At 42.2% G+C, this 12,823-nt stretch overlaps 1 protein-coding gene across 1 annotated transcript in view; it reads right to left on the bottom strand.

Annotated features, from left to right (window-relative positions):
• Nucleotides 1–1,545: 1,545 nt before the first annotated feature.
• LOC128689374 (uncharacterized) overlaps nt 1,546–12,823 on the bottom strand; it is a 34,381-nt gene continuing 23,103 nt past the window's right edge. Inside the window, exons 2-3 of the mRNA XM_070086183.1 lie at nt 6,054–6,227; nt 1,546–3,117 (exon numbers count right to left, since the gene is read on the bottom strand). Coding sequence (XP_069942284.1) covers nt 2,830–3,117; nt 6,054–6,227 — 462 coding nt within the window. The 3' untranslated portion in view covers nt 1,546–2,829. The remainder of the gene's footprint in view (nt 3,118–6,053; nt 6,228–12,823) is intronic.

The raw sequence follows: 12,823 nt of genomic DNA, 5'->3' as shown, positions 1-12,823 counted from the left end.
CGGAGGTAAATTCTGCGTGCCTGCTGATCAACAGGACAGTCCAATAGAAGATGGCAAACTGAAACTGGAACTTGACAGTTATCCGAGTGTAATTGGGCTCCCTTCCACGAGATACCCATGACCAGAAGCCTAAACACTGCTTGACACAACGTAATTTGTTACAAATCAACTCATATCAACGTTGTTGCTGACGGGTACAAAGATGTTTAGATATTACAGCAAAATAGTCTGAGAATGGAATACCATTATGTGAAATGTGAAGGTCATGTACCGCTGACCATGCAGCAGTCTCCTGCTTGTTTCCCTGAACATCAACATAACCAGGGACCCAGGAGAAAACTTTTTGTTTCTGCAAGAAATATGGCATAAAGTTGTATACAAAGAACTAGGGGATGAGGTGAATTAAATTTTTTGATAGCTTGCAAAGCGCTAAAGTAATCAAACTACCACAAATGTTGAGGTAGGGCTGGATACAATACATACAATGGCTATGAGAACTGCATACAGTTCAGCTGTGAAAATGCTAGCAGTGTCTAATAAATGATTTCACACAATACTGCAAACCCAACACCATCAAAGGATTCAAAACCATCACTATAAACTGCAACAGCATGAGAATGGACTGGAAGTGGTTAAAGAAAAGGGAGCGAGAAGCGACTATAGGTATTTGAGCTTGTGCGCACGGCAGTAGGGAAGAACAGACTCGAACTGTCAGAACCTCCCAAGTGGGGAGAGAAAAGTTAGATGCTAGAGGAACACACAAAGGGAGCAACTGAAGAGAAGCCAAGAGCAAGTGAAAACGAAGGGAAAAGGGACAGAGTAAACAGGGGCGGCAAATAAATAATGGACCTCTACTAATGTCCATTACCATCCTGTATGTAGAAGGATCATAAAGGTCATGAGTGGAGAAAATGTGAAGGTAATGGGCATCACACCAATCATTCAAAGATGAAACATTCGCCTATGCATATAAGCTCTCAACAGGGTAGGAACAAAAAGCATCTAGACACAAATGTAATCCCTGATTATGAATGGGATCAAGTTTAGAAAGAATTGCAAGAGAAGCCACAGAATATACTTGGTCGCCATAATCTAGTTTTGATAAGTTAGGTTTAAACAGAGTTGGAGAGTACAACGATCTGTCCCCCAAGAAAGATGAGCAAGGGTTTAAAGGAGGTTCAGCTGGCTATGGCAAGTTGCTTTCAGGGAGGTAATGTGAGGTTTCCAGGATAGCCAGTGATCAAACACAAGACTGAAAAACCTGACCATATCACGTTCAGGGATCTTGGAACCATACATGCATGTATAATGATTGTCTGCTATAAATATTATGCAGTATTACTTCTATTCCCTAAAAGTGTAAACAGCATGAGTAAAAACCATTTGCACTTACCTTAAATAGCCATTTAAGCAGTGTTATGGCAGTGCTTGCGTGTAATTTTATCATTGCTGATATTCATTTCGGAATGCATTAATGAGAGATTAGCTGGTCTAAAACTTTAAAAGAAATACCACTAAAATGAGGGACAAAAGGAAGATCAAGAGTAGTATAAAAAAATTTATTAATGGAATCACAGTTGTCTTGTACCTTGCCTCCCTTGAGCCACTTATGACAGGTAAACAAAGCTGAATAAACACTACACTAAGCAGATGACATCGTAATTAAAGGCAAAGAACAAAATTATTAATTTTAATGTAAAGGGAAATACATATGGAGCCACATGAACATTATTATTATTATAATCAAAAAGAAGCGCTAAGCCACAAGGACTAGCCACATGAACAGACTTTCGTGAAAAATTATAACATTTTCTCAGGAAATTCAATTTTTTATAAAAAGTGCTAAACCAGGAAATGCACAGCTAGGATGTTTATTATTCATTGGGAAGAGCAATCTGTAGGGGTCATATAGCAATTGTTCGAAAGTGTATACAAAATGGGAGGAAAAAAGATCTTTGCTTGCTTTATATTTTGAAGTTCAATCAATTATTTTACATTGCTTATATAGTATAACACAATAGAATCAAAGATCCAATAATAAAATAATAAAAAAATAAGCACTAATCTTAGAAGTGTCACAGATATCCAATGACTATGCACAAATTCACATTTATTTACAATGAGAAATGGTTTTCTTCTAAATTCATACACAAAATGCATAAATTATAAATTTTTACATAAACTACCCAAATATAATCAAACTATAGCACTAAATCCAAAAGGGTGTACTAATTAGATAACCATTAAAGGTATTATGAATAACAAAATACAGGATATTATTAATTTTAATAACCCTACATGTAAAAAAAAAAATTATATACAGAATACAGTATAACCACTGAGCTTACGTAACACTATGCAGACAATAAACATGCATTAATTTTTTTTCTGTTCTGCCATTTAAGAGTTTTTGTATTCACAAAATTCACTCTGTATGGGTCACAAATTTAGGAGTATTAACAAACTAAAGTAGTTCTTACGTAGATTAAGTGCCATTTCTTACAAAGTATTAGATAAAAAGGAACTGTACTCCTAATCCATTTCATCTGATCATTACAGGCAATTCCAGTACATGCAAGGTAAATTAAACCAAGAGAGCAGTGTTAAAAAAAATAATAAAATGAAGTGCTAAGCCCAAATTGAATTTAAAGGAATTTTTCTTTCAGAGGAGTAAACGAATGTTATTACACAGTATCATGGCTTAGCGCTTCTTTTTGATTATAATAATAATACACAGTATCATAATATCAAGGGATTCAACCAGTGTTTTTAATCTGCCTCCAAAGCCCCCAGAGAAACCAGGCTACTATTTTAACTAAGTCACAGTAGCTAGACAAAGGGTAAATCATTATCCTCAATAACAGTGTGGGTGATATTTGCTTTGTCAGTATATATGACACTCTGGTGCTGGAACTCCATGGTCTGGTAGGTAGTAGCAGCTACATCCCAGGTGGCAGTGGCAAACAGGTCCGTGTGGTACGCGACTGTAGTGTTGATGACTGTAGCAAATGCCACCGTTGAGGTGGAGATAGTCTGGTTGTTGATTGTAGTTACATTCCTTTGTTGATACTCCACTACATGGGATGGCCAAAGGGGCTCCAGGGTGTTCATTACAGTCTAAGTGAAAGAGAGATGTTACCCAGGGAGCATTATAAGCTTCAATTAAAAAAAAAAAAAAAAAGTGGTGATGAGAAAAAATTATGGTCAGTAAGAACAACATACAGTACAGAACAGTAAAAATAAAGGGAATAACAAGAGATCACTTCATATACATGACCTGTCTGTGACTGCAAAGAGTTACATGAAATTTCTCTAGAATTCATTATTTTTACTGAGGCTGTTTACACATACTGTAGATACACAGCCACCCCCTTGATTAATCAAGACAGGAACAGGAGAATCACATTTTCCCCTAGAAACTCGTATTGTAAATGGAGGTGGGTGACAAGACTCGGGCCAGGACTATGCCAGTGAATCAAACTAGAACTGGTGGGAGAGCAATGGTGGGAAGTTGGTTGGCAATGGAGGTAGGAAGTGCTGGTGAAGCAAGGGAATATGCAGGAGGAAAGAGGTGGCCTGTCTTCCAAAAGAATTGTTCATAGCCTGCTGATGAACCTTAACTTATGTAAATTACCTTATTCCTATCTCAAGCATAAACCAAATTGTGAAGTCATGTGTGGTAGATAAATTGCTGGAGTATAAATACTGATAACATGGCTGAAAGTGGCATTAGAGCTCACACCATCACCATCGCAGAAATTTCCATTAGGTTTCTCGATTGCCTTTACTTATCAATTCTATCTGTAACTGTAGAAAGTAGCTGCTAATGAGAGCATGATATAGTAAAAAAAAAAAAAAAAAAAAAAAAAAAAAAAAAGAAAAACAGTGAAGTTGGGAGAGAAAAACATAGGGTTTTGTAGGTGTGGGATTGGTCTGAAAATAGCTTCAAAAAGAAATTCACCCTTAAGTTACAGCATATACAGTACAAGCAAACCTCATTCATCATAGATCTTCTCCTATAACAAGATCACTTGAAAATCTAGAGATTATGGTTACAAGTAAAAATTATTTGGCTCAAATAAATGCTATGCTACAAAATAAGTACAGGTTAACCATCACTAATCCAGCACCATCAGGACCTGTAGGGTGCCAGATTAGGTTAGAATACACTTAACCCAACAGCGATATTTGCGCATCAGTGATTTCATCCACTTTACACCTTATTTTTGACTCATTCCATTGTTCCAGTCTACCAAACTCTCAGATATTTTGCTAGTATTCCTTCCATTCTGTCAAGTGAGTACAAGAAATCACCCATTTACCTATTTCAACTACCCAATAAAGTGGTCAGAAACTGGTAATTTGGCCAATTTCACACAAATTTCAAGAGACACTAATTTCAAAATAGGGTCCAGAATAAGCAATGTAGACATTCCTGGCACTAAAATAACATTTTCTCTGTTCATCAGTCATGTCTCCAGGTCCCTCTTATATTACGCTTGCTTTCCATTTACTGTTACGTAAACTACTGCATTATTGTAATAATTGTATAAATAATGTCAACCTATTCATGACTGCATATTAGATCTGCCAGTTGAACACGTATTAGATGGTGATGTTATTTGTTTACTCGAACATCGGCAAAAGTTGAATATTTCTGCTACTTTGAGCTCAGTTTTAAAGTAGAGTGCTTTCTGTCATGAAACCAATCAAAATCATATCTATTTCTGTTACTCCTGTAATATATCTTTCATTCTATCAAATGAGACCAAACAAATGAGAATACAGCCATAAGAACATCGGCAAAAGTTGAATATTTCTGCTACTTTGAGCTCAGTTTTAAAGTAGAGTGCTTTCTGTCATGAAACCAATCAAAATCATATATATTTCTGTTACTTCTGTAATATATCTTTCATTCTATCAAATGAGACCAAACAAATGAGAATACAGCCATAAAAACCGTACAAATATCCCCGCAAAGTCGCTGTTTTACACCAAAAACACAGTTGCAGTTTTTTTCTCATTATGCAGTGCATGCTGCAGGATTTTTTTTTATAGTGCACACTTACCACACAGACCTATTCTCTCATATGTAGGCCCAAATTTACTGGTCACAGCTTATCTGAGTGAGCTGAGCTCATGGCAACCAACAGTGGCTTCAAAGCCACCTTATCTCTTATGGATGATGTACGGTGTATGCACTTTACACGAGAAGCATTTCTTTTATTCATTGGAACCATGGCTAGGGCTAAAAGTGAGCAGGTTATAACAATAAATGGTATAAAAGAAACTGGAATGACTTACACAGCAAGTGGCGCCACCAAATAGTAGCAGCAGGTTGGTGTGGTGATCCCGGAAATTTGAAATTATGATAGCCGAAATTAGTGCCGGATTACTGACGGAACCAGATTACTGAATGCCGGATTAGTGATGGCCAACCTGTACCGCATTATTATTAGTAATGCAGTACTTGTCTTAATTTTTCTTATACAAATATATATACATAACATTTTTACTATAGTTTTACAATTTGGAGACCTTAAAAAAAGTCATTTGCCATTTTTGGGGGTCTAAGGAATGTAACCGTATTTTTCCGTTAATTTGTTTTACACGATTTCATCTTGCACTCAATTTTCAGGAACGTAACTACCGTGGTAATCGACGGTCTACTGTATATTAAATTACGAATACTGGTTGGCTATCACTGATCCAGCAATCACTAATCTGGTACTAATTTTGGCAATACAAGTGGACACTATGGAGGGAAATGGTAGAGGTCGGCCATCACTGCTCCAGTACCATACAGGTCCCAATGATGTTGGCATTAGTGATGATCGACCTGTACATCAAGACCCATGGCAATGAACTGGAGGAATGTCAAGGCTATTAATATGGTAGTGAACAGGCCAAGGACAGAAGCTAGAGCCCAATCCCTGCAAAAACAGTCATGTGAATACCCAGTCTTACTATGTTGAAGAGTATTGCATACACATATAGTAACATATATTGAGCAATAAAACTGAAGAAGTCAGGTGATAAAAAAAAAAACTTACCCTGAAATTTGTGTCCTTGTAGAGTGTTTGGGCATACTGGGGACGAATTACCTCAGTAGGGGGCACTGTCCTGTGCTGGGGATTTACCACTTCTGAAGGTGCCAGCTCAACTCCAAACACACACCCAGCAACTGCCCAAATGATTCCCACAGCCACCCACATTGTCACCACTGTCTGCAACAAATGCTGAGATTAGAGCCTGCTATACATGTACATGTTTAAATGTGAATATTTTTAATGTAACTGAAGGTGCATATATATCTGCATTGAGCACAAATGTGCACCCTAGTGCTGTGGTGTCCTTTATTATTATTATTATTATAATCAAAAAGAAGCGCTAAGCCACAAGGGCTATACAGCGCTGCAGGGTAGGGAAGGAAGCGAGGGTATTGGATGGCAGAAGGGAGGAGGGATGATCAGTAGGTTACAGAAAACAGCGGGTCAGGGGATAGTACGGGGGTAAGGGTAGCAAAAGATTGAAGTAGAAAGGGCTGAAGGTAGAATTTGTGAAGTCAGTCAGTTGTTGTCAAAAAATCAATGAGAGAGTCTGGATGAAAGGTGGGTCCATCAGCGAGAAGGGAAGGTAAAGAGAGAGCAGCAGAGCGAAGACGACGACGGAGGTAAATTCTGCGTGCTCGTTGATAAAGTGGGCAGTCCAACAGAATGTGGCTGACTGATAATGGAACTTGGCAATTCTCACAGAGAGGAGCAGGGCGCCTCTCCATGAGATATCCATGAGTAAGACGAGTATGGCCAATGCGAAGACGGGAGAGAGTAGTCTCCCAACCTCGACACTGGTGATAAGAAGACGGCCAGTAACCTATACTCGGTTTAATAGATTGAAGTTTGTTGCCGAGCATAGTAGACCAACGTTGTTGCCAACGGGTGTGAAGTTGGGAAGATATTGCAGCAAAATAGTCCGTAAATGGAATACCTCTACATGAAACTGGTAGGTCATGTACTGCTGACCGCACAGCAGTGTCTGCCATTTCATTGCCCTGTATGTCAACATGACCAGGGACCCAACAAAAAACTATATATCTTTATGCTTGGTAAAGATGCGGCGTAGCCAAAGTTGGATACGGAGGACTAAGGGGTGAGGTGTATCAAATTTCTGCATAGCCTGTAAAGCACTAAGGGAGTCTGAGACAACCACAAATGATGACACAGGCATAGATGCAATACGGGTAAGTGCTGTAAGGATGGCATACAATTCAGCAGTAAAAATACTAGCCGAAGATAGTAAATGCCCTTGTACGACGCTGTCCGGAAACACTGCTGCGAATCCTACGTCGTCAGAAGACTTAGAGCCATCTGTGTACACAGCAATGGCATGAGAATGAGAGTGAAAGTGGTCAAGAAAAAGAGAGCGGGAAGCGACCGTAGACAGTTGGGCATTCAAGCAAGGGAGAGAGAAAGAAAAGACTCGAACAGCTGGAACTTCCCAAGGGGGTAGGGAAAAGTGAGATGCTACATGTACACAGAAAGGTGGTAATTGAAGAGAAGACAAGAGCGAATGAAGGCGAAGAGAGAAGGGACGGAGTAAACAGGGGCGGTGAACAAATAAAGAATGTCTACTAATATCAGTGATCATTCTATAAATGGAAGGATTGTGGAGATCATGAGAGCGTACAGAGTAGCGCAGGCAATGGGCATCACGGCGATCGGATAAGGATGGAACGTTCGCTTCTGCATAGGCTCTCAACAGGGGAAAAGCGAAAAGCACCAAGGCATAAACGTAATCCTTGGTGATGAATGGGGTTAAGGCTAGAGAGAGTAGCAGGAGATGCTGCTGAATAGATCTGGTCACCATAATCAAGTTTCGATAAAATAAGGGTGGAATATAGGCGAAGGAGGGTTCGACGATCAGCTCCCCATGAAAGATGAGCAAGGCTTTTAAGAAGGTTCAGCCGGCTGTGACAAGTTGCCTTCAGAGAGGTAATGTGAGGTTTCCAGGATAACCTACGATCAAAGAGGAGGCCCAGAAACTTGACTGTATCACGTTCAGGGATACGGGAGCCATAGAGGTACAAAGGATGATCGGAGATGACAGAGCGTCTAGTGAAAGTAATTTGGTGGGTTTTAGTGCTGGAAAATTTAAACCCACGTGTGGTGGCCCAATTGGAAACACGGTCGACTGCATGCTGGAGAGAAACTGTAATAAGGTGACAGTCAGTGCCTGCACAAAAATAGCGAAGTCATCAACATAGAGTGATGACCAAATATTTGATGGAAGACTAGAGGCCAAATCATTAATAGCAAGGAGAAAAAGTGTTGTGCTCAGAACACATCCCTGGGGGACACCTTCAGCTTGGATAAAGTCCGGGTAGAGCACATTATTAACCCGAACACGGAAATGCCTGTTAGTTAAAAAGTTCTTAAGGAAGGATGGTAGATTGCCTCGAAGGCATAAGGAGTGGGCTTGGGCTAAAATATTATACCTCCAAGTTGTGTCAAATGCCTTCTCAAGGTCAAAAAATATGGCAATAACTGAGTGGTTTTTCGAAAAGGCATTACGAACATACGTATCCAAGCGTAGAAAGGGGTCTATGGTAGAACGTCCCTTACGAAAGCCATATTGACGAGTGGAGAGACTGTTGTGTCTCTAAATACCACACTAAACGTCTATTTACTAGGCGTTCCATCACTTTGCAAACTGCACTGGTAAGAGCAATGGGACTATAGTGGGAGGTTTCATGTCCCGTAGTGCCTGGTTTGCACAAAGGGAGAACAATGGTGGATTTCCACAGCTGTGGAAGAACTCCTTGTGACCAAATAAGATTGTAAAGGCGTAATAGGACTGCAAGGGCTGACTGATGTAAATGTTGTAGCATACGAATATGAATGTCGTTGGGCCCAGCTGCCGATGATCGGCAAGCTGAGAGTGTTGCCTCCAGTTCTCTAAGTGTAAAAGGCACATTATACTGTTCTTCTGAGAGAAGAAAAGTCCAAGGGTGCTAACTCTCTGGCAGACTTTGAGGAAAGAAATGAGGGGCATAGATGGAGTCCCTGAGAAATACAGACCAGATGATTGCCAATTTCATTGGCAACATCTAGTGGGTTTGCTATATCAACACCGGCAACCCGCAGAACAGGAGCCGGGTCAGGAGAATATTTACCACTCAGTTTTCGTACTTTTTTCCAGACTGCACTCATAGAGGAAGCAGAGGTGATGGTGGAGACATAATCTTGCCAGCAAGTGCGTTTAGCGTCACGGATGACACGGCAAGTGATCGCACGCTTCTGCTTAAAATCAAGAAGTCTCTCTGTGGTTCTATTGTACCGGTACCTGCCCCATGCAGCATGTTTCAAAAGTACTGCACGAGCACAAGCAGGAGACCACCAAGGCACACATTTCTGAGAATGCCTGCCCAGAGTTTGGGGTATAGAATGAGAAGCTGCGGTTAAAACGGAGGACGAGAAGAGGTGTAAAAGCTCATCGATGGAGGACGAAGAAGGAACCTCTCTAAAAACAGTTAGGTGTGAGTAAAGGTTCCAATTTGCCTGATCAAATTGCCAGCGTGGGATGCGAAGAGGTGGTGAATATGAAGGGGAAGTAAGAATGATTGGGAAATGATCGCTGTCATGTAAGTCCGGAAGAACAGATCAAGTGAAGTCTAATGCGGCGGAGGAAGAGCAGACTGAGAGATCGATGCAAGAGAGAGTGCGAGTCCAAGGATCAAAATGGGTGTGAGTACCTGTATTTAAAACATGGAGGGGGTGGGTGGCAAGAAAAGCCTCTAACTGAATGCCACGGGAATCACAGTGAGACCCCCCCAGAGGAAATGGTGGGCATTAAAATCACCAAGTAACAGAATCGGTGGTGGTAATGACGAAACAAGAAAGGCAATATCCGGAATAGATAATGCCCGAGAAGGAGAGAGATATAAAGAACAGAGCGTATACCACCTATGCAAGTGGATACGGGCTGCTGTGTAATGCAGCGAAGTACGAACAAATAGCTGATGGTACGGAATATCATTGTGTAGAAGAAGGGCACTTTCATTAAAGGTCCCATCAGGAAAAGGATCTGAAGAATACAATAAATTATAGCCTGAGATGGGAGAGATAACAGCAGAGTGTAATTTTGGTTCCTGTAAGCAAACACCAACAGGGAAAAACTGGGAGACTAACATCTGAAGCTCACCCCGATTACCCCCGAGGCCGCGTATATTCCACTGTAAATAGGCCATGATTGGCAATGATAAAGATACCTGAAATCCGCAGGTAAGGGTTCCTACGGACTAGAGGGGTTAGAAAAGTCCACATGCGGAGGCAGTGGAAAACGTTCAAGCAGCGAAGGAACGGTGCGCTGTGAAGAAAGGAGTTGCACAGATGGAGTAGAGGAGACAGAAGGAGCGGAGGGTGGATCAGTGTCCATTGATGGTTTGGTCTCTGCAATATATTCAGAGATTGCTTCAAGTGTTTCAGAATTCAGAGACGTCGTATGGGAGACAATATTGGAAATGGTATGGGGAGGATGAGTAAAGATTGGAACTGTAATGGACTGTACCAAGGTAGGGGGTGGCGAAAGGGTGGAGGGAACTGGAGAAGCGTGGAAGGGGACAGAAGAGGCAGAAACCTGGGAGGTGGCAGAAGAGGAAGAAACTTGGGAGGGAACAGGGTAGGATGGTACAGTACGAGGAGGAGGGTGAACCTCTACACTTGTAACAGAGCCAGTGAGAGGGGGAGAACCAGGTACAGAGACAGGGAAGGGAAAATGAGGAGGTGGAAGATGGGTAGGAGGTGTTAACGGACCATTTTTTGACTTTTGAGAAGTAGAGGGACGATTGGGAGGAGGTGTCATACGAGATCTTGTCGCTACTGAGGCTTGTGAGAGAGAACACGAAGAAGCGAGATCAGACTGAGACGTTGAAGTAGGAACGTCTGAGCCGAGGACAGCAAAAGAATTAGCTACAGGAGTGACTATGGGAGAGGTAACCACAGAGGTGGGTGCAGAAGATGGGATACCAGAAGTGGGGGGACGTTTTGAAACACGGGAATAAGAAACATGAGGTAGTCTCCCTTGGAGGCGGAGATGAGAAACTGCCATGGCATAAGGGAGACCTTCTGCCTCTTTGAGGTAATGGATTTCCCGCTCGTTTAAGTAGACTTGACAACGGCGAGAGTACGAAGGGTGAGCCTCATGACAATTAAGACAAGAGGGATGTCGATTGCAAGACGTATTAGAATGGTCATCGGCACCACAGACTGGGCATTTGGCGTTAGATCTGCAATATTTCGCTGGATGGCCAAATCGCCAGCAATTTCTACACTGTTGCGGTGTAGGGATCACCTTTCGAACTTGTAACCGATGTCCTGCTACATAAACTGAGGATGGGAGTTCACGGCTGTCAAAAGTTAAACGAGCCACATTGCTAGGGGTATCGTCTCCGCCCGCGGGCAGGAAGAACGTAAGTGTCTACCTTGAGGATTGGGAGATCTTGGAGTTCCAGCTGTTCAAGAATGTCAGTGCCACATGTCTGGAAATTTTGTTGAACTATGGTATAGGGCAGAATGACGGTACCACTACAAGAATTGAGGGAATGATGCTTTTCAATAGTTACAGGAACAGTATCGATATGGGAAAGACGGGAAAGCTCATGAGCCTGGGTAGCATTCTGTACGGTGACGATGCGCGTACCGCTCTTAAGAGCATGAAAAGAAATATCTTTACCAACATGGTGTAGGAGTGCCTTGCCAATACTGTGGTCAGAAAGATAGGCAGTAGAGGAAGTCGGTCATAAAGTGAAGAATTTAGTCCATTGTGCAGTCTGAAACTGAGCGTGGAAAGGTAGTGAAGGACGTGTCGGTCTTTTCTGAGAAGAAAGAGAAGGTGGAGAAGTATCATCAGCAGGTAATTGTCGTTGGCATTTAGGCGTGGGACCAGAGTTGGTCCGACGTGGAACGGGCCGGCGATTCGAAAATTGCCGCACCGTAGAGGGAGAGGCCAGAAGCATAGTCAGAGGAGAGCGAAGGTCAGATAAATCGAAGGAGTCAGTCGAGGCCTCAGTACCTGAAGCGGGTGAGGAAACAGCACCGGCAAGAGGTACAGAGGCATGAGGAGTGTCCGAAGAGTGGTCCAAAGACGAGGCGGGATCAGAACAGGGTGCGGTATCAAGAAGGGGCCCGGGGGTAGCAGGTTCATGGACTAAGGCTGCCATGGTTAGGTTACTTCTTTCTTTTTGTTTTTAAGGAAAAAAAAGAAAGAAAATAAAAATAAAAAAAGAATAAAAAAAAGGGGGAACCGGGGAGGGATAGTTCCTAGGAGGAATGAAAGGGCCAGAAATCTCCCTCTGCGCCCAAGAGGACCTCAGCACCGCAAGTAGCGCAGATGCAGCATGGAACCCGTGCCATACCCTACCCATCATGCCAGTAAACCGGCAATCCGGGATAGCAACCTCACATTTGCCGAGCTACCTCGGTGGACAAAAGAGAGGGCAGCCGGAAATCCGCCACAAAGCATACCTCCTTCGGCCACCAGCCCCAGAATCCGAAAGGTGGCTTCCAGAGATACACCTGTCGCCCGAGAGACACCCAAAGTCACCCTCCGGGATACCAGAGAGGGATCAGGACATCCCCAGGCAATCCAGATTCCACGGCAAACTGGCAAACTACGCCACCGCCAAGAACCTCAACGGAATGGGATGGACCCCCGTACCCTTTCCCCTACCTAGGAACTAGCGTGCCTGAGAAAAAAAAAAAAAAAAAAAAAAAAAAAAAAAAAAAAAAAAAAAAAAAAAAAACCCCAACGCCCAAACGTGCGGGGG

Source organism: Cherax quadricarinatus, chromosome 18, assembly GCF_038502225.1.
Source record: "Cherax quadricarinatus isolate ZL_2023a chromosome 18, ASM3850222v1, whole genome shotgun sequence".
Lineage (NCBI taxonomy): Eukaryota > Metazoa > Arthropoda > Malacostraca > Decapoda > Parastacidae > Cherax > Cherax quadricarinatus.
This window is presented reverse-complemented; position numbering and strand designations above follow the sequence as displayed.